The sequence below is a fragment of the Bombina bombina genome, chromosome 2 (assembly GCF_027579735.1).
Source record: "Bombina bombina isolate aBomBom1 chromosome 2, aBomBom1.pri, whole genome shotgun sequence".
NCBI lineage: Eukaryota > Metazoa > Chordata > Amphibia > Anura > Bombinatoridae > Bombina > Bombina bombina.
The window spans coordinates 1,115,861,497-1,115,884,737 of NC_069500.1; the positions used below are offsets into that span (position 1 = coordinate 1,115,861,497).

At 37.9% G+C, this 23,241-nt stretch overlaps 1 protein-coding gene across 1 annotated transcript in view; it reads right to left on the reverse strand.

Annotated features, from left to right (window-relative positions):
* CTSO (cathepsin O) overlaps positions 1 to 23,241 on the reverse strand; it is a 149,629-nt gene that overhangs the window by 35,985 nt on the left and 90,403 nt on the right. Inside the window, exons 2-6 of the mRNA XM_053703770.1 lie at positions 14,742 to 14,856; positions 13,519 to 13,655; positions 11,522 to 11,572; positions 2,839 to 2,955; positions 2,031 to 2,152 (exon numbers count right to left, since the gene is read on the reverse strand). Of these exons, the coding sequence (XP_053559745.1) occupies positions 2,031 to 2,152; positions 2,839 to 2,955; positions 11,522 to 11,572; positions 13,519 to 13,655; positions 14,742 to 14,856 (542 nt within the window). The remainder of the gene's footprint in view (positions 1 to 2,030; positions 2,153 to 2,838; positions 2,956 to 11,521; positions 11,573 to 13,518; positions 13,656 to 14,741; positions 14,857 to 23,241) is intronic.

Genomic DNA, 23,241 nt, shown 5'->3' on the forward strand with positions numbered 1-23,241 from the left:
ACATACCTAGTTTTATCTTTGATTCTTACTATTGAGAGACTATGACATTTTGCTTCTGTATTACAATTGTATTATTTGTATGTTGAAAATCACTGTGGAACTATATGTGATTTAAATATTGTAAAAGTTTATTAAAAAATAAATTTAAAAAAATAAAAAAATCTGACTGACCAAAGTTCAAAAAAGATTGTGAAATCTGTGACTGTTTGTTACCAGTGATAACTGCAGCTAGACACTTGTTTACAAAGTTCTGTTTCTTATATATAATAATATCTGAAAGCATTTATTAATTAACACAGAAAAACATTAAAAGCAGCTTTAAAATTGATATAACACTATGTAATAAAGTATTTGTTTTACTGATTCAAGTAATGACTGTAATACCAGTCATATTGCTTTACAGGCCTTAATGTGTCAGAAAGTTTCAAAATGATTCTAAAATGAGGAGCTTTCAAAGCATTTCGTTACACAACCAACAAGGTATTATGCAACGTTACAGAAAACTTAACCAATGCCATTGACACAGACCAGCTTTACAATGTGTGGAATTAAATTAATAATTTATCAGAGCAAACATGCATTGCCTTCAACTGCACAAAAATAAACACTGATGCTTTAGAATTGACCATTTAGTGTTATCTTATACATCTGGAAGCAAACATTAAATGTCCTTCATGAACTTCCAAGATATTTTTGAACATTAAGATTTGTGTTAAATGATAAATAAAGGAACATGAAACCCAAATGTTTTCTTCCATCATTTAGATAGGAGTATACAATTTTAAACAACTTTCTAATTTACTTGTAAGTTGCTTCATTCTCTTGGTAAATTTGCTTCATTCTCTTGGTTTTTCTTTGTTGAAGGAGCAGCATTGCACTACTGGGAGCTAGCTGAACACATTGGGTAAGCCAATGACAAAAGTCATATTTAAAGCCATCAATCATCAGCTGCTGCTGATAATACACGGGCATGCTTTTTAACAATGAATTCCAGGAGAAAAAAGGAAAATGAAATAAGTAAATTGGAAATAAAGATTTTAGGTTTTATGCTCCTTTAATTTTAAAATAGATAAAGCATAAAACTTAGTGACACAAATTGTATAAAATATCCTCTATATTAGGGCTATCGAAAACACATCCAACCTTCTAATATGTTGCCCCCAGCACTACTGAACAAAAAACAGAAATCATTAGCTATTGGACGAGCAGTTTAATGCTTATACATACTTATTAGGTAATTGTGTGTATTGCTACCACATTTTGTAAACTAATTTAATAGATACAACTCAATTAATTACTGCTGCTAAGCCTATATGGGTATGCTTTTCAACAAAGGCTTTAAAAAGAAAAAACAAACAAATTAGTTAATAGAATTAAATTGGAAAGTTGTAATACATTTTTATACTCTTTTTTTGGGCATCATGTCTATTTAAGTATATATAAAATATTACTTTCAATAAATGAAAAGTTCCAGACGGAGCATATCTAACCAAACAGTTCTTAAAACCAAGTTCTATTTTATAGGCATGCCTCAACATAGATAAAACATAGATAAAACATAGATAAAACATATATAGCTACTTCATCTATCTAATTTATAAGAATGTCATACAATGGGGCAAATGTATCAAGCTCCGAATGGAGCTTGATGCCCCGTGTTTCTGGCGAGCCTGCAGGCTCCCCAGAAACAGCAGTTATGAAGCAGCGGTCACAAAGACCGCTGCTCCATAACCTGTCCGCCTGCTCTGAGCAGGCGGACAGACATCGTCACAATACAACCCGATCGAGTATGATCGGGTTGATTGACACCCCCCTGATGGCGGCCTATTGGTCGCGAGTCTGCAGGGGGCGGCGTTGCACCAGCAGCTCTTGTGAGCTGCTGGTGCAATGCTGAATACGCCGAGCGTATTGCTCGCCATATTCAGCGAGGTCTGGCGGACCTGATCCACAGTGTCGGATCAGGTCCGCCAGACCTTGATAGATATGCCCCATTGTGTAGAAAAAGTTATTGTAACATCAGAATTGTGTACCTGAAATCATATGCTTCATATCCATTAATTGAAACACCAAACTCTGTGGGACGGAAATAATGACATAATCCTGTTTGCACTTTATAGGTGTATTCAGATGCCCTCAGTAATTTTGTTTGTGTCTAAAACAAAACAAAGTGTAACATGACATTTATTTAAAAGTAATCATAGTTAGTAAAAGGAAACATGGTCAGAATTCACAAGCATTTAGTAATAAGACGCTCATAAAGTTATATTAACCAAAACATTTGTACCTTTAAAAAACAAACAAAAAAAACTATAAACAGAGTCTAGTTTAGTTATGTTCCTGGTTTAAAAAAGTAAATAAATAACTGTATTCCAAATGCTGGTTGTGTCCACATATTTGTAGGAGGATGAAACACTTGTTTAAATTGGGCTGAATTTAAAACAAATGCTTAGTTACTTTTAGAATGGGAGGGCATTATCCAAAATACAAGACACAAAACTGATGGTTATATCAAAATGAAAAAGTAACAATCATAGGAATTATGCATTTATCAAATACCTCCTCTCTTTTTTACAATCCACAAAGACATAAATCAATATATGTTAAATTATAAAATGAGAATTCCACCAAACAACGTTGGAATGGATTGTTTTAAAAGGTACATAAATTTGTATCATGGAAACCAAAACTACAGTTTAAATGATGTCACTTTTCAACTACTGTTTACAAGGAGAAAAAGCCATGAGACTGTTATTAATTGGGCTAATATGAAATAAATGATAACTGGAACAACTTTTAAAAATCACAAATTCTATAAAAAAAAAAAAAAAAAAAATCAACCTGATTTAACCAATGTAAGGCACTGACGGTGGATCCACCATTGCATCCAGAATCCAGGTACGAACAGTCAATGACCTGTTGTACACTGAGTTCTTCCAAAGAATGTCCTTTAATTGCGTAAATGTAAAGTAAGGAAACCCAGAAAGTGATAGGCAGTCTATAATATATTAACAACAAAAAGGTATCAAATAAAGTGCAAGGTGCTAAATAGAAACTCTCAAGTTCCTTGGTATATCACTCATTTACTCGCTCCAGCGTGGACAATGGAGATCTCACTCACCCAATCCTATGGAGAAGGCGGGTATCGCCATTCACGGCTGCAAATTCAATCCGGACGCCTCTAAGGGGGCACGGCCCAATCTCGGCCAATGGAACACACTCTGGAACGAGGCAGAGATCCCTTGCTCCGCCTCAACTTATTCCAGATACTTGTTCCTCCGATAGAATGCAGTATCCCTCCGCCAGTGACGTAGCAAAAAACAGTTCCTGCTTGCAATAGGGAACTGCCAAATGTAGAACAGCACACAATGCAATCCTTTTTGAAGAGTATAAGCTCGTAATGCACAGCAGGAAACAGCCAAACTCCGGACAATAATAACTTGAAAAGAGGAAATGTGGGCTGTTTCCTTAAAATTAATTCCTTTATTTATTCAGATTAAAATCGGCAAACACAGCAAGGATAGGGTATGGTGTAGAAGGCGCAGCACAGTCTGGCTTACGCGTTTCGGATGAAATCCGTAGTCATAGCCTACTGTGCTGTGCTCCACACCTGTTTAAAACTAGTTAAAACAAATGTGATTGGCGCACACATGAAAAACAACGCCTTCAAGTTTAACCAATACTAACAGTATGTAAAGTTAACCCACTAATGTAAGAACCGCACATTGCAATACATTGTCTGAGCCCATACAAACGTAATATACATACTGTGATAATTATATGAATAACCAACATAGTGTTATGCATTACAGACAAAATGTCAAATATTAAGGGTTAGTGATCAATTATATATTACTAGAAATTCTATTGCCCAAATAGTGCGCATAGGAGACTCTATTAATATATCCTCATTCTCTAAGAGTTGAATCATTGCTCTTATCCTCTCTAATGCACTGATGGGCAACAGAATTCAAACAATACCCTCAGTATAAAATACCACAATAGTTGATATCATATGTCAAAAATAGATAAATCTATTAACAAATCCTATAAGAATGAAAACATGCAATAAGCAAATAATTTTAATTTTAAATTATAATTTTAAATGAATAGTAACCTGTCAAATACTATATGTTATAAAGATGTCTTGGCAAATCGTCATCATAATAACATATGATAAAGACAACAAGCAAACAAATAGGACATCCCCATATAGTAATTTAATGTGATTTGATACAGGTTAAGCACACATGACCAACCGATGAGTCTTACATTATAATAAACTAGGAGATCATTGGTAGGTGTATTACGAAATACCATAATACTATTCCCACAGGTTCATTACGTCATATCTTGAATTTAGACCATCAGGCACCCGAGTGCCTAAGGTAAAAATCCAAAAAGCTTCGCGTCTGGCTAGCAATTGGTCCAAATTTCCCCCCCTCACAGGTCTAGAAACTTTCTCAATAGCACACCATGTAAATCCTTTGAGGTTATTATCATGGTAGACTCCAAAGTGTTGTACTATTGGAGTCGTGGATCTCTTAGTAGAGAAAGAGGAAAGATGTTCCCTAATTCTAGAGTTCAGGTCTCTGGAGGTGAGTCCCACATATTGAATCTGGCACAATGTGCATTCAATCATATAGACTACCGATTCCGTTTTACAATTCATACAGGAATTGATTTTGTAGCTTTTCCTCGTTTTTGCACTCACAAATTCCTTTGTCACCTTGGCATAATCACAGGGCTTGCACTTCCTGTGACCGCATCTATACATCCCAGTATGTACCAACCATGATCCCCTCTCATCTTTGTTAGTTTTTAACAGGGTTGGCGAGAGAATAGAGCCCAATGTGGGGCTCTTCCTGTAGGCACATCTGAGCCCTTGTCGGACTGTATCAACCAATTTATCCTCTGCCTTCAATATTGGAAAATGTTTCCTAATAATCTCACATACCTGAGGATATTGGGTACTGTGTGTTGTAACAAAAGTAATTCCCTGTTTGGTTGTACTGTGCTTATCTTTAGTTTTCAGTAAGCTCTCTCTAGGTGTTACCTGTACAGATTCTCTTGCCCTTTTGATCACTTTTTTGGGATACTTTCTCTCTTTTAATCTCATCTCCAATCTTTCTGCCTCCTTGCAAAAGTCCTCATTGGAGGTACAGTTCCTTTTAATCCTGGTATATTCTCCTTTGGCAATGGCAAAGGGAACATGTCTGGGATGACAGCTTGTTCCTAAGAGTAAGGAATTCCCTGAAATGGATTTTCTGAAAATCCTGGAAAGTATTCTGCCATCTGAACTGCCCTCCAATGTAATATCCAGATAGTTAATAGAACTCTGACTCGCTTCAAAAGTGAAGCTTAGTCCAATATCATTATGATTAAGATAGTCAATGAATCCCTGAATGTCAGACTGATTACCCGACCAGATGAAAAGAAGATCATCTATGTATCTCCTATAAAAGGAGATACATTTCTTGTAAGGGTTTCTATCTCCAAAGATGTGGTAGAACTCCCACCAGCCCAAAAAAAGATTGGCAAAGGAGGGAGCAAATTTGGCCCCCATGGCGGTACCACATCTCTGGAGATAGAAAACATCCTCAAATTTGAAAAAATTGTGTGACAAAAGAAAAAGGGTGACCTTCAAAATGTACTTAATGAAGTCATCAGAGTAATCTGTATTGTATTCCAGAAAAAAGGCAATGGCCTCTATCCCTTTAGAGTGTGGAATACTGGAATAGAGCGACACTGCGTCCACTGTGAGCCAGATAGATTGTGGTGTCCATCTTACATTATCCATAACATTAAGGATATGTTTGGTATCCCTAATGTAAGAATGGAGAGTGACAACGAGGGGTTGAAGGATTGAGTCCAACCACTCTGACAGATTACCTAGAAGGGATTCCACACCACTCACTATAGGCCGTCCCTGGACACTTTCCAGGGATTTATGTGTCTTAGGTAAATGGTGGAACAACGGTATTTTCGGACAATCAACTAACAAATAGTCCATTGTTGCCTGATCTACAAAACCTTGTTCCAATCCATCATCCAAAAGATGTACTAATTTGGAACGAAAGTGAGTGGTGGGATCTCTTTGTAAAACTAAGTAATTATTCTCATTACATAGTTGTCTGTGGCCTTCATCTATGTATTGTTGTCGGTCCATGACCACAACCATTCCACCTTTATCAGAATTTTTGATCACCAGACTAAGGTCCTCTTTAAGAGAGGCCAAAGCACTCTTCTCAGCAAGAGACAAGTTAAATTTACTTGGGGGCTGATTGGCCTTTAGTTGTAAAAGATCTCTTTCGACCCTGTTGTAAAATGTTTCAATGACTGATCCCCTGTTCTGAATAGGGTAGAATTTAGATTTCTCCTTAAATTTGGGACCCATGTTGCGACTACCCGAGTTCCCCATTGATTCTATTTGCAGCTGTTGCAGTGTGACTGTGTCACATTTATATTCAAAATCAACTGGGTCCCCGGTATCAGTATCAACATGGGTAACTGGCACATCGGTATGATCAAGTGTACTCAATCCGTGAAAATATTTCTTCAAAGTTAAATTACGTGTTAATTTGTTAACATCCATAATAGTTCTAAATACATCAAAATCTATAGTGGGTGCAAAGTTTAAACCTTTATTCAAAACACTATATTGTGCAATACTAAGCTGTTTAGATGATAAATTAATGACATTGCCTACAATCTTGGAATCGATTATTTGTATTTGGTCTGTGGACGAGGTTCCCTCAATTGATACTTGTCTTGATTCTTCGTATATTGCACTTTGGGCTGTGTATTCTGTTTGTTCTGTTTCCCTCCCCCCGCTGATGCATCTAGGTCTTGGGGAAAAACCTGATTGATGGCTAGAGTGTCTGGTCTGTTTTGAAAATACATATTAGGTGCTAATTCTGTGTAGTTACCCTGTTTGGGTTTAACTGCTACTGTGTTGTGTTGTACATAGCCTTGATTAGTGCTCATTATACCTGTGTAAGCTGTTTGGGGAATATGTACAATATTAGGAGGGGCAGTATCTTCGAAATCTGGCCGTGTTTGTTCACTAATGATCTCACCCTCACTCGATCCCTCTGAATCACTACCAGAGAAGGTCACATTCTTTTTATTATTATTGCCACGATTTCTACTACGATTTCTATTGCCCCTCCTCCTACGGCCAAACCTAGGTTGATTTGCCCTAAAATTCCCCCTGGCACTTCTATTCCATATGTACACAGAATTGTTAGAATAGTCATATTTGTCCCTAATGTATTTGGTATGTTTTGTCTCCATGATCCCAGACCTCCCCTTGGCAACCAACTCTTTCAAAGTTTTATCAAATCTGGCAAAATCATTATGACTGCTCCTCCTATTCAATTCTATCTGTAATTCATTAATATCTGCTCTAATGTTATCCAACAACTTATTTTTATACTGTATAAGCAATTTCATAAGTCTCATAGAGCATTCAGATAGTACATTGTTCCAAGCATCTATAAAGTCTTTATCTTGTGCATCCACGTCAAAGGTCGGAAACTTGTATAGCCTTAATCCCCTCGGTATCATACTCAGACTCAAATATTTTTCTAATGTCCAGATATCCCACTGGGTTTTAGATTCTTTAAGTAACAATGTCTCCATTTGTTCAAACAAAGTGCTCAGTGCTAATACTCCTTTATCCTCAGAGAAAATCAATTCACAATCTGTAGGCAAAGTCGTACGTGCAGTTACAGGCATCAGTGAGTAAAAGGCCTGCTGTGTTTCCTCCATAACTGTGCTAACAAGTCTTATTAAAAGGCTGGACCAATATCACAAAACTGGGTGTAGGTATGTCCGGTAATACCCAAAAGAGATAAATGTAAAGTAAGGAAACCCAGAAAGTGATAGGCAGTCTATAATATATTAACAACAAAAAGGTATCAAATAAAGTGCAAGGTGCTAAATAGAAACTCTCAAGTTCCTTGGTATATCACTCATTTACTCGCTCCAGCGTGGACAATGGAGATCTCACTCACCCAATCCTATGGAGAAGGCGGGTATCGCCATTCACGGCTGCAAATTCAATCCGGACGCCTCTAAGGGGGCACGGCCCAATCTCGGCCAATGGAACACACTCTGGAACGAGGCAGAGATCCCTTGCTCCGCCTCAACTTATTCCAGATACTTGTTCCTCCGATAGAATGCAGTATCCCTCCGCCAGTGACGTAGCAAAAAACAGTTCCTGCTTGCAATAGGGAACTGCCAAATGTAGAACAGCACACAATGCAATCCTTTTTGAAGAGTATAAGCTCGTAATGCACAGCAGGAAACAGCCAAACTCCGGACAATAATAACTTGAAAAGAGGAAATGTGGGCTGTTTCCTTAAAATTAATTCCTTTATTTATTCAGATTAAAATCGGCAAACACAGCAAGGATAGGGTATGGTGTAGAAGGCGCAGCACAGTCTGGCTTACGCGTTTCGGATGAAATCCGTAGTCATAGCCTACTGTGCTGTGCTCCACACCTGTTTAAAACTAGTTAAAACAAATGTGATTGGCGCACACATGAAAAACAACGCCTTCAAGTTTAACCAATACTAACAGTATGTAAAGTTAACCCACTAATGTAAGAACCGCACATTGCAATACATTGTCTGAGCCCATACAAACGTAATATACATACTGTGATAATTATATGAATAACCAACATAGTGTTATGCATTACAGACAAAATGTCAAATATTAAGGGTTAGTGATCAATTATATATTACTAGAAATTCTATTGCCCAAATAGTGCGCATAGGAGACTCTATTAATATATCCTCATTCTCTAAGAGTTGAATCATTGCTCTTATCCTCTCTAATGCACTGATGGGCAACAGAATTCAAACAATACCCTCAGTATAAAATACCACAATAGTTGATATCATATGTCAAAAATAGATAAATCTATTAACAAATCCTATAAGAATGAAAACATGCAATAAGCAAATAATTTTAATTTTAAATTATAATTTTAAATGAATAGTAACCTGTCAAATACTATATGTTATAAAGATGTCTTGGCAAATCGTCATCATAATAACATATGATAAAGACAACAAGCAAACAAATAGGACATCCCCATATAGTAATTTAATGTGATTTGATACAGGTTAAGCACACATGACCAACCGATGAGTCTTACATTATAATAAACTAGGAGATCATTGGTAGGTGTATTACGAAATACCATAATACTATTCCCACAGGTTCATTACGTCATATCTTGAATTTAGACCATCAGGCACCCGAGTGCCTAAGGTAAAAATCCAAAAAGCTTCGCGTCTGGCTAGCAATTGGTCCAAATTTCCCCCCCTCACAGGTCTAGAAACTTTCTCAATAGCACACCATGTAAATCCTTTGAGGTTATTATCATGGTAGACTCCAAAGTGTTGTACTATTGGAGTCGTGGATCTCTTAGTAGAGAAAGAGGAAAGATGTTCCCTAATTCTAGAGTTCAGGTCTCTGGAGGTGAGTCCCACATATTGAATCTGGCACAATGTGCATTCAATCATATAGACTACCGATTCCGTTTTACAATTCATACAGGAATTGATTTTGTAGCTTTTCCTCGTTTTTGCACTCACAAATTCCTTTGTCACCTTGGCATAATCACAGGGCTTGCACTTCCTGTGACCGCATCTATACATCCCAGTATGTACCAACCATGATCCCCTCTCATCTTTGTTAGTTTTTAACAGGGTTGGCGAGAGAATAGAGCCCAATGTGGGGCTCTTCCTGTAGGCACATCTGAGCCCTTGTCGGACTGTATCAACCAATTTATCCTCTGCCTTCAATATTGGAAAATGTTTCCTAATAATCTCACATACCTGAGGATATTGGGTACTGTGTGTTGTAACAAAAGTAATTCCCTGTTTGGTTGTACTGTGCTTATCTTTAGTTTTCAGTAAGCTCTCTCTAGGTGTTACCTGTACAGATTCTCTTGCCCTTTTGATCACTTTTTTGGGATACTTTCTCTCTTTTAATCTCATCTCCAATCTTTCTGCCTCCTTGCAAAAGTCCTCATTGGAGGTACAGTTCCTTTTAATCCTGGTATATTCTCCTTTGGCAATGGCAAAGGGAACATGTCTGGGATGACAGCTTGTTCCTAAGAGTAAGGAATTCCCTGAAATGGATTTTCTGAAAATCCTGGAAAGTATTCTGCCATCTGAACTGCCCTCCAATGTAATATCCAGATAGTTAATAGAACTCTGACTCGCTTCAAAAGTGAAGCTTAGTCCAATATCATTATGATTAAGATAGTCAATGAATCCCTGAATGTCAGACTGATTACCCGACCAGATGAAAAGAAGATCATCTATGTATCTCCTATAAAAGGAGATACATTTCTTGTAAGGGTTTCTATCTCCAAAGATGTGGTAGAACTCCCACCAGCCCAAAAAAAGATTGGCAAAGGAGGGAGCAAATTTGGCCCCCATGGCGGTACCACATCTCTGGAGATAGAAAACATCCTCAAATTTGAAAAAATTGTGTGACAAAAGAAAAAGGGTGACCTTCAAAATGTACTTAATGAAGTCATCAGAGTAATCTGTATTGTATTCCAGAAAAAAGGCAATGGCCTCTATCCCTTTAGAGTGTGGAATACTGGAATAGAGCGACACTGCGTCCACTGTGAGCCAGATAGATTGTGGTGTCCATCTTACATTATCCATAACATTAAGGATATGTTTGGTATCCCTAATGTAAGAATGGAGAGTGACAACGAGGGGTTGAAGGATTGAGTCCAACCACTCTGACAGATTACCTAGAAGGGATTCCACACCACTCACTATAGGCCGTCCCTGGACACTTTCCAGGGATTTATGTGTCTTAGGTAAATGGTGGAACAACGGTATTTTCGGACAATCAACTAACAAATAGTCCATTGTTGCCTGATCTACAAAACCTTGTTCCAATCCATCATCCAAAAGATGTACTAATTTGGAACGAAAGTGAGTGGTGGGATCTCTTTGTAAAACTAAGTAATTATTCTCATTACATAGTTGTCTGTGGCCTTCATCTATGTATTGTTGTCGGTCCATGACCACAACCATTCCACCTTTATCAGAATTTTTGATCACCAGACTAAGGTCCTCTTTAAGAGAGGCCAAAGCACTCTTCTCAGCAAGAGACAAGTTAAATTTACTTGGGGGCTGATTGGCCTTTAGTTGTAAAAGATCTCTTTCGACCCTGTTGTAAAATGTTTCAATGACTGATCCCCTGTTCTGAATAGGGTAGAATTTAGATTTCTCCTTAAATTTGGGACCCATGTTGCGACTACCCGAGTTCCCCATTGATTCTATTTGCAGCTGTTGCAGTGTGACTGTGTCACATTTATATTCAAAATCAACTGGGTCCCCGGTATCAGTATCAACATGGGTAACTGGCACATCGGTATGATCAAGTGTACTCAATCCGTGAAAATATTTCTTCAAAGTTAAATTACGTGTTAATTTGTTAACATCCATAATAGTTCTAAATACATCAAAATCTATAGTGGGTAAGCAGATTCCACGGCCCCTACTATGCTAAAAGCCCAACAAGCTCCACACTGAAAGAAAATGAAAAGTCATTAAATGAAAGTTCATTATTTTACAACTGTATCTAAACATAGTAGAGAAAAATGTTTTTGCTTTGCAAATCAATGAGATGTCAGGATGCAGCTACCAAGAATTCATGCATTTCACCAACTTTATTAAAAAAAATATTTTGGTCTTATTAAAGCTTTACAACAATGCAGAATTGCATTATTGTCATAGATTTATTTTTATCATTTATTTTGTAGTTGAATAAATGCATATTTACATAAAGTAACACTAATATTAGTAACATTGTATTTTGCTGCATTGTATTTTAATCCTATCAGTGAAAATGTATACTTAATCCTCTCAAAAGTGTATAACTAGCATGTTCTAACCATTGTCCGAGCCAGTGCAGAGCCACATATGGCCACCTGTTTGTGGATTTTCCTAAACACATGTGCTGTCCTTACATAGCAAACATTAACTTTTTATATAAATTATGCACTGAGTGTACACTGGCATTTTGTTTACAGGATTACATAACAAGTGGCTCCTGTAGATTTGCACACAGTAATATGGATATATACACATATATAGTCCTTTATAACGAATGGCTGCTGCACTCCTTATATTATCAGTCCTGTACACTGTACATGCAGGACTATAGTAATCTCAGTACCAGGTAGTATGCAAGATGATAAGGGAACTACCTGACCAGCTGTATAAAGTCTGTTCTGTAGATAGTAATCCAGGGCAACTTATAACTCTATAACTGTAAACTGTATACCTGCAATAAAACTTATAACTGTAATCATGTGTAACTGACAGTTCTTACTCTCCCTGACTAGCTGATGCTGTATCCTGCTGCACTGATCTGTAGCTGACATTACACTTCTTATTAGCAGCTCAGATCCTGAGGTTCAGCTCTTGTTACTTGTACTTTATAACTGCATCACAAACTGTCACAAGATGTCTTCTGTACTGTTCTGATTCTTAGCACAGCCCACTTGATGACATCATCTTGTATGGAAGCCTCAATGTGCCATCAACCAAACCAGGAAGTAAGCACAACACTACACAACACATTGTGTTGTAGAGCCGTACCACCTGCCACACATAGATAGAAGTGCACACTTGATTAAGTGGCTAATCTGTGAACAGCTAGATGGCCAGATGAGGTTTTACACCAGCACCTGTGTGGAGTGACTATAATGTAAATGCCCAGGTCCAGATTGGCCTGCTGGGATATTTCTTGGTGGGCTGCTAAGCTGGGGTCTGGGGACAACGCTGTGAGGGAGGCCATTAACAGATCGACCAGCTGCTTTGAGCGTACAGCATTCACGTGTTATAAAGAAGGCTGGCCATTCCACTCACATTTTTTACAGTGGTGCGCCACAGGGTGAGGGGAGTAATGCGTGTGCTCTGTGAGCAGGGAGGAAGGTTGGAGATGAGCTGCCTGGAAGTCGGCCATGCCGCATGCACAAGGTAGGAGCCATGAATGGCTTGTTAGTGCTGTGGCTGAGGGAAGGAATCAGCCGCAGTGCATGCAAGTGATATTTAGCGTTCCACTTGTAATCTGGCCCTCAGTGTTTTAATAAAAACCTACCCAATGATTTGTCTAGCCAATCAGTGCCTGCTCCCAGATAACTTCACATGCACAAGCACAATGTTATCTATATGAAATACGTGAACTAACACCCTCTAGTGGTGAAAAACTGTTAAAATGCATTCTGAAAAGAGGTGGCCTTCAAGGTCTAAGAAATTAGCATATGAACCTCCTAGGTTAAGCTTTCAACTAAGAATACCAAGAGAACAAAGCAAAATTGGTGATAAAAGTAAATTGGAAAATTGTTTAAAATTACATGCTCTATCTGAATTATGAAAGTTTATTTTGGCCTACACTGTCCTTTAAGTTTAAACAATTTTAAAAAATAGGTAATTAATATGATTTTGTAGGATAAGTAATAAAACTTACACTCAATTGATTTTTGACTTGTGTCACAAATTTTTTTTCTTTCCAGTCAAATCGTAGAGGTAAAGAGTTGTTCACTGTGGAAGTCTTCATAGGTTTATCTAACGTATAGTTAGTTGAGTAGCTTTTCAAGTATAAATCTAAATAAAAAAATATTTATAAGATTAGGTGTTAGCTTAGTACCACAAAACATTACGCCTAACTGTGTAAAACTATTGGGTCAGGTTACAAGTGGAGTACTAACAGTCAATGCCGGATTGCAGAGTTAATATATTTAATAGTTCTGATTTTGTCAAATTAAGGTGGAAAATAGAGACCCTCCCATAAAGTTCTATCTTAAGCGATTGCTCAGGGATATCGGTTTCAACGTTTGTGAGTGTGAACAAAATATCATCCACGTGCAACGCAGGTTTGTTCTCCCACTCTTATAGTTATCTTATATCTTATAGTTCTCTTATAGTTAAGTCAAACCTTGTGTGCCAAGGGCACCCCTACCAAATTTAGCTGTGAATACTAAAGGGGTCAGAGAGGACGCCATTCACCCTCACTCTGGAATTAGGATTACAATATATAGCGAAACTATATTTAAAAGGGAGTGCCGAAGTTCATTTTCACCATGGACTCTCGAAAAAAAGACCAACCGACCCGGTCAAAGGCCTTCTCCATGTTAGTCGAGAACAGAGCCATGTGCAGGGAATACAATTTAGCATGGGCAATCATTTGCATTATTCTCAAGGTGTTGTCTTTAACTTTTCTTCCTGTCACAAAGCTGACCTGATCCATTGATATAAGTTGGGGAAGGAATTTGTTTAACCGGTTATCGTGAATTTTCACAAAGATTTAGCAAATTCTTATTTTAAATACAGTGAATGCTATCTGTACACGCAACACAGAATTATAATTCACAAAAGCATGATTGTGTGATTATTATATATATCTTTTATGTTTGCCTCCAGTCTACTTTAAAGTACAAAAGATGCAACAGGAGAGCCAAAGTAGTCACTTAAAGCTTCATACGTTAGTCTTGTCCTGTCCCTGTCCATCAGCCTAGAGTAAGGACAGTAATCTTTATTAAATGATTTTAATGAATTGAGTGTATACATAGAACTTATTGTATTTAAGGTAAGACATTTGTAATCCCTGTTTTTAATCAATGCAAGGGTAAAAATAATACATAAATAAAAGTCAAAATGCATTTTATACATATAAAATAGCTTTTGACTTACTAGAAAATTCTTCAGCTGACAAGTCAGAAAATTGATTAACACCATAATATGCAGGAACAGTCCCATTTGTAGATGTAGTAAGTGTATTTAGATGTTTGTGTCTTTGTAAGCTTTTCTGGAAAAAAATAACAAATACAAAATTAGGTATCCAAGTGTGTGACTGAACTATCATAAGAATCAAGACACAGACTTGTGTAAATATATGTTTTCATTTACATTTACAAACACAAATTTGCTGGAATGACAGACCTTGTTTGAGCTATATAAAAAAACATAAACAAACCATGCCAAACATATTTTATGGGTTAGAAAATTCACAAAAAATGTGGCTAGCATGACTGAAGACCTGTCGTAAAGAATTAGGGCTAAATAAAAAGTTGCACAAAACACAACATAAATACATTAAAATAAAGTGTTGCACTGATATATATATATATATATATATATATATATATATATATATATATATATATATATATAATTTCTAACAAAAACTATTCATACAAATATTAAAAAAGAAAAAAAACATAATTAAAAGGTATATGAGAAGGTATTTGAATGGAATGGGTTATAATAATGTCTAAATATCACAAGATTTATGGCGTGTGGTAACCTTTTTGCTGCAACAAAGGATTATTTAAAGAAAATTATAATGGGCACATTGTATTACACGATTTGTTCTTGAAAGCCTAATTCCCCTCAATAAATGAGAATTTACATCTTGGCAGTTGTTGTTGTTAAAATAATTTTTCATTCATTAAGCAGTTATTTTATAATAAGCAGCAATGCAGCGCTATTTCTGTGCCCCAATGCTTGCACTTCACTATGGTCAATAACCTATTGTTAGTACTGTGCATGCATTCTACATGAAGCCAGCTAGCATGAACAAAAAGAACCGCATGCACAATGGATGAAAAGAGTGTTATATCTTTGGAGCTGGCCGCCTAAGGGCCAAAAAATCAATTGGACGTTTGAAGAATGGAAAAAAAGAGCACATCGGAGCACGGAGGAGGACCGGTATGAGAAATACAGAACATTTAGCGATAACTCTTGTTTTGCTCAAAAAAAAAAAAGATCAGGAATGAAAGTTATGTTAATTTTTAATTCTACTTAACAGTAGATGTTCCATATCGATCGACTTTACCAATCAATTTATAGGGACAGTCAAATAAAAATTAAACTTTCATGATTCATTTAGGGCATGCAATTTTAAACAACTTTCCTATTTACTTTCATCATCACATTTGCTGTGTTCTCTTGGTATTCTTTGTTGAAAGCTAAAATTAGGTAGGCTCATTTGCTAATGTCTAAGCCTTTGAAGGCCACCTCTTATCTCAGTGCATTTTAACAATTTTTCACAGCTAGACAACGTTACTTCATGTGTGTCATATAGATAACATTGTGCAGGATTGTGTGATTTGACAGGACTGTGCACACCATAAGCACATACACACATATACACATCATACTCACGTACATAAACATATATACACACACATGTATCCCATATGCACGCAGGCACACACACACACACATATACATATACATACACATGCTCACACCTAATATATACACACATGCTCTCCACACACACAAACATACATTTATGTAGAGATGCACACCACACGCACACACAAAATTAACATTTGTTAAAAAAAGAAAAATCTAGGAATACTTAAAAAAATATTCAACATTTCTTCTGAAAATAGTTATATTTTATACAATATCTATTTTCTTTTCATATCATTTCTGTGAAAATGAGTTCACAAGAAAAATATAATATATATATTGTTATTAAAATACCATAAATACTGTTTTGACACATGCATAAATCACTTTACCTCTTTTACAGATATAACTCTGCAATGAGATAAGAGATTGAATTCCTTCTGTAAATCCTGTTTTATATCCTGTTTTATATATTACTATTCCAATATTGATACCTCCCGGTGCAATTTGATTTGTCCATTACTTTGATTGACATCCAAAGCAAGCCAATTAACAGCCACCTTTTATATAGAAGTTTTTTTTTTCTGTATTGGCTTCTATATGTTATTTAACATTTGCTTTATCAGTAGTTTATCAAACACACAGTAGTGTGCATCATTTCTTGTTATTCACTTCATATAACATTTAGTTTACAGTGGTTTCTCTCATTGCAGCTTTGTCATACCGCACATCAGGGCTCCTACAGGTTGCATGCCCGGCCTGCTGTTTGTAATTAGAGAAGCCTGTATGCAGACTGTGGGGCCGAATTATCAAGCTCTGAATAGAGCTTGATGGAAGGCTCACCGGAAACATAACTTGTCCGCCTGATCTGAGGCGGCGGACAGAAATCAACCAGATCGAATACGATCAGATTGATTGACACTCCCTGCTAGAGGCCAATTGGCCGTGAATCTGCAGGGGGCGGTATTGCACAAGCAGTTCTGGTGAACTGCTTGTGCAATGATAAATGCCTACAGCGTATGCTGTCGTCCTTTATTGTTGTGCAGCGGACATGATACGTGTCAGGGTTCGCCTCCTCTGTCCCTTTAAGGATTCATCTTTCACTCTTAACCACTGGTATTTAAGCACCTCCTCTTCCACTCATCATTGCTTGGTTAATTTTTTCCGTGTCTGCTAGTAAATTCCTTACTAGCCCAGAAATACCCTTGCCTACTTGCTGTTCCTCAGCAAGCTAATACCGGAGGTCGAGTTACGTCTCACCAACGAAGTGCCTATCTCTGCCGCCTGTGCTCCCTGTCACATCTACTCACTGTGCGACGCAGCTCCTACCTTGTCTCACACGCATCACACTGTGTATTCGGCTGACGTCATCAGCTATTGCCGACCGCACTAACTTCTCCACGCTGTACTTTGGGCTCAGGTTGTATGAAAGTGAACTGTTACAAGTTATATGCTCATAACCAAATAACGCTAAAGGTTGTTATTAGTGTACATCGCTGTTATAAGTCAATCTACAATTGTCAATAGCTGTTCCGCTCTCCACGCTACAATTATACATCTTTTTGTGCTGTAACTTCTATTTAAGCCCGCTAAACTCTCATCACATACAAAGTAAACATATATATGTGATATAAGTTACCTGGGCAATATTAACACACACAGTTGGTCACTTAGGCGACCCAGTTACCAACTTTGTGTTACATACCCATATATATAAAACTCATTCTAAACTGCTATATTCTAAATTCAGAGGCTAAACACAAAAGTAATCTGACATATTAACCAAGCCTTAAAAATGTCTTCTGAGGAAATAGCAGATCAGTTCACTAATATTTCACAGCGCATTGATAGTCTCACACAAAGTATCAGAGATTTACAGAGTGATAATGAGACAGTAAAAACATGTCTCAGAGATTTATACAACACAAAATCTAATTCTAATATGCAGCTGCCTGAACCACAGATCAGCCTCCCTGAGAAATTCTCAGGAAACAGAACCCAATTCAGAGAGTTCAAAAACTCATGTCTATTGCTTTTTGAACTTAAACCAACCACTTATAGAACAGATAGATTAAAGGTTTTGACTATTATATCGTTTCTCAGGGCTGAGCCCCGTGCATGGGCTGACACATATTATGAAACACAAGATCCAATCCTTAACTCACTGGATGATTTCTTAAAAGAGATGTCATCTCTGTATGACGATCCTTTCAAGCAAAGCTCAGCTGAAGCATCCATTAGAGCCCTAAAACAAAATAGGCAACCTGTAGAGGACTATATTGCACAGTTCAAGATACATGCTAGGGACTCTCAATGGAATGAGCCGTCCCTCAAGAACCATTTCCGAATTGGTTTGTCAGATGACATAAAGGATGAGTTATCTAGGATTGGCATACCTCCCACACTAGAGGAATTATACACCTTAAGCATTACCATCGATAGACGCATCAGGGAACGCCGCCACGAGAGAACTGGCTACTCTGGTACCTTAAAAAGACCGTCACCTACCACCATGCTAAAACAACAGGATCATGAGGTCCCAATGGAGATAGGAGCGATCAAGGGACCTTTGACTCAGCAAGAAAAAAACAGAAGGCGCCTTCTGGGTCTCTGTAGCTACTGCGCAGCCAGAGATCATGATGTCAAGGCATGCCCAATACTATTAAAACAAAAGACTGGTAGGTTCAGAAGAATTATACATAATCATAATGTAAAAGAAAAATCCAACACTTATTTTTTTCTACCCCTTTCATTACAGTGGCATCGACACTCAGTCAAAACTGAAGCCTTAATCGATACAGGTGCATGTGGTAACTTTGTCGATTTGGAGTATGTGAGAACCAATAAAATTCCTGTTGAATTAAAACCTGTTCCACTTTCTTTTAACGTTGTTGATGGTTCACCTCTCTCCTCAGGTCCTGTGAGACAACAAACGACACCCTTACTTATGGTTACTGATACAGGTCATACAGAAATCATAACATTTAATGTGATTACCTCACCTATTTTCCCTATCATTTTAGGTATGTCTTGGCTAAAGACCCACCAACCTACACTCCATTGGAAAGATTTTTCTGTCACTCTTAACTCCAATTATTGTACCAACAACTGTTTTTCACCACAACACATTGCAGTACTTATGGAACCTAAACTCCCTCTATGTTATGATAATTTTAGAGATGTATTCAGTAAGAAAGACTCATTATCATTACCTCCACACAGAGCATATGATTGCCCTATAGATCTACTCCCTGGCTCCAGTATACCATATGGACACATATATCCCTTATCCAAACCAGAGTTAGATCATCTAAAAACTTATTTACAAGAAAATCTGGATAAGGGTTTTATTAGACCCTCCACTTCGCCAGCAGGAGCTGGTATTTTCTTTGTAAAGAATAAAGATGGATCACTCAGGCCTATCATAGACTATAGGGAACTCAACAAGAAAACAATTAAGAATAGGTACCCATTACCTTTAATCCCCGAATTAATTGAGAGGTTACGTGGTGCTCAGGTCTTCACCAAATTGGACCTAAGAGGGGCCTATAACCTCATTAGAATCCGTGCCGGTGACGAATGGCTAACCGCATTTAGAACCCGTTACGGGTTGTTTGAGTATACTGTTATGCCTTTCGGTTTGTGTAACGCACCGGCTACATTTCAAAATTTCATTAACGATATTTTCCGTGATATATTAGATGTATACATCGTGGTGTATCTAGATGATATACTCATATTCTCACAAAATCTTGAAGAACATATACAACATGTTACAAATGTCCTCACCCGCTTACGTACACATAGTTTGTATGCCAAACTTGAAAAATGTTTGTTCCACGTTACCCAAGTATCTTTCCTGGGATATCACATCACCCCCACAGGTATTGAGATGGAAGAAACCAAGGTCTCTTGCATTAAGCAATGGCCTATCCCAAAAAATAGGAAGGACGTACAAAGATTTCTTGGTTTCGCCAATTTTTACCGCAAGTTTATCCATAAATTTGCCTCATTGTCAAAACCCTTATCTGATTTAACAAAGTTACAAAATAAATTTGATTGGACCCCACTTACTCAACAGGCATTTGATACCTTAAAGGATCGTTTTACCACTGCACCTATCCTTCAGTTCCCAGATACTAATTCACAATTTATTTTAGAGGTCGATGCTTCTGACTTTGCTTTGGGGGCAATTCTTTCACAGAGGAAGTCTTTTACAGAACCTATACACCCTGTAGCATTTTTTTCAAGGGTATTAACAACAGCAGAACTAAACTATCCAGTAGGTGAGAAGGAGTTGCTTGCTATAAAAGTATCTTTTGACCATTGGCGTCATCTCCTCGAGGGATCAGTTTTCCCAGTCGTCATCCTGACAGATCATAAGAACTTACAATATCTCCAAACCAACAGGACTCTCTCAGCAAGGCAACTCAGATGGAGCCTCTATTTCTCTCGCTTCCAATACATCATAACATACAGGCCTGGATCCAAGAATGGCAAAGCTGATGCCCTCTCACGCCTATATCAACGACCAGACATTGATAATACTCCTTCTACCATTATTCCAAAGGAGAATATATTGGCCTCTCTCACAACAGTACCTGCAGATCTCAGAACTTCACAAGCTAATGACTCTTCTAAACCAACCACATCCCTCAATCTGGCTCCTGATGGTTTGTATTATCACAACCAATTGCTATATATTCCTACAGATCTCAGGTCCCGTTTCCTTGAAACAGTACATAATTCTCCACTAGCTGGACATCTTGGTTTCCATAAAACGTATTCGATTCTCAAACGTTTATATTGGTGGCCCTCCATGGGTTCCTATGTAAGAGATTACATCTCCAAATGTGACATTTGCTCCAGTTCCAAACCTTCCCATCTGAAACCAGTGGGTCTCCTACAACCTTATCCAGTTCCAAATATTCCTTGGACTGATGTAAGTCTTGACTTTATAGTAGATCTTCCCAAATCATCGTCTCATACATGTATCATGGTCGTTGTTGATATGTTCTCTAAAATGGCACATTTCATTCCGACCCCCACTGTACCTACGGCTCTGACTACAGCTCAATTATTCATCAGAGAGATAATCCGACTACATGGCATACCTACCAGTGTACTCTCCGACAGGGGTACTCAGTTTACCTCTAGATTCTGGAAAGAACTCTGTAGTGCTTTAGGTATTGACCGAAAGTTAACTACCTCATATCATCCCCAGTGTAATGGGCAAACTGAAAGAACAAACCAGTGGTTGGAGCAATACCTCAGGTGTTATTGTTCACATCAACAAGAATCCTGGTACACTTTCTTACCTCTCGCTGAGTTCACATACAATAACACCCCTAATGCTTCTACTAAGTATAGTCCATTTTACATTAATAATGGTTTGCATCCTAGAAGTCATATGCTACCCAGAGTAGAATCAGCCTGCCCCATTGTGAATGACACAATCAATGACATTTCGAAAGCTTTCACAATCATAAAAGACAACATAAAACATGCCCAGGCATCTCACAAGAGACAATATGATCTCCGCCATCGACAACAACCCACTTATCGCATTGGACAAAGGGTTTGGTTATCTACAAAAAACCTCAGGCTTCGTGTTCCATCAAAGAAACTTGCTAAACTCTTTGTTGGTCCATTTCAGATATTGGCCATGCCCAATCCTGTCACGGTAACCTTGAAATTACCAGACTCTTATAAAATCCACCCGACTTTTCATGTGTCACTCATCAAGCCTTGTGTTTCATCTACCAGCTCCTCGTCTGATGTCCTTGCCTCTCACGACCTCTCAGATGATCCAGAGTATGAGGTGCAGAGCATAGTTGACTCTCGTATGAGGAATGGACGTCTTGAATATTTGGTTCATTGGCAGGGTTATGATGCCTCTGAAGATTCTTGGGAGCCTGCGACTCATGTCATGGCTCCACGTCTGGTCTCCCTATTCCATCGTCGTAACCCAGATAGACCAGTGCCTTGAAACCTCGCAGTGGTTTCCTTGGGGGGGGGGCTCTGTCAGGGTTCGCCTCCTCTGTCCCTTTAAGGATTCATCTTTCACTCTTAACCACTGGTATTTAAGCACCTCCTCTTCCACTCATCATTGCTTGGTTAATTTTTTCCGTGTCTGCTAGTAAATTCCTTACTAGCCCAGAAATACCCTTGCCTACTTGCTGTTCCTCAGCAAGCTAATACCGGAGGTCGAGTTACGTCTCACCAACGAAGTGCCTATCTCTGCCGCCTGTGCTCCCTGTCACATCTACTCACTGTGCGACGCAGCTCCTACCTTGTCTCACACGCATCACACTGTGTATTCGGCTGACGTCATCAGCTATTGCCGACCGCACTAACTTCTCCACGCTGTACTTTGGGCTCAGGTTGTATGAAAGTGAACTGTTACAAGTTATATGCTCATAACCAAATAACGCTAAAGGTTGTTATTAGTGTACATCGCTGTTATAAGTCAATCTACAATTGTCAATAGCTGTTCCGCTCTCCACGCTACAATTATACATCTTTTTGTGCTGTAACTTCTATTTAAGCCCGCTAAACTCTCATCACATACAAAGTAAACATATATATGTGATATAAGTTACCTGGGCAATATTAACACACACAGTTGGTCACTTAGGCGACCCAGTTACCAACTTTGTGTTACATACCCATATATATAAAACTCATTCTAAACTGCTATATTCTAAATTCAGAGGCTAAACACAAAAGTAATCTGACAATACGCTACATCGTAAAACTGAGGCTGTGGGTATTTTACATAAATAGTAGATTCAGGAAAAAGTGATTGATTTATGGAATAAACTCCCTCAAGAGGTAGTAACGACAAACACTGTGGGGGACTTTAAAATGCATGGGACAAGCATAAGGCTATCCTACAAACTAGATAAGTTTATACTGTTAGGTAAGGTCGGGCAGACTTGCTGGGCCTATGGCTCTTATCTGCCATCAATATATATGTTTCTATGTATCATGTCGGCCCGTACTTTTATAAATATGCCCCTATGACTGAGGACTAGATGATATAAACGTT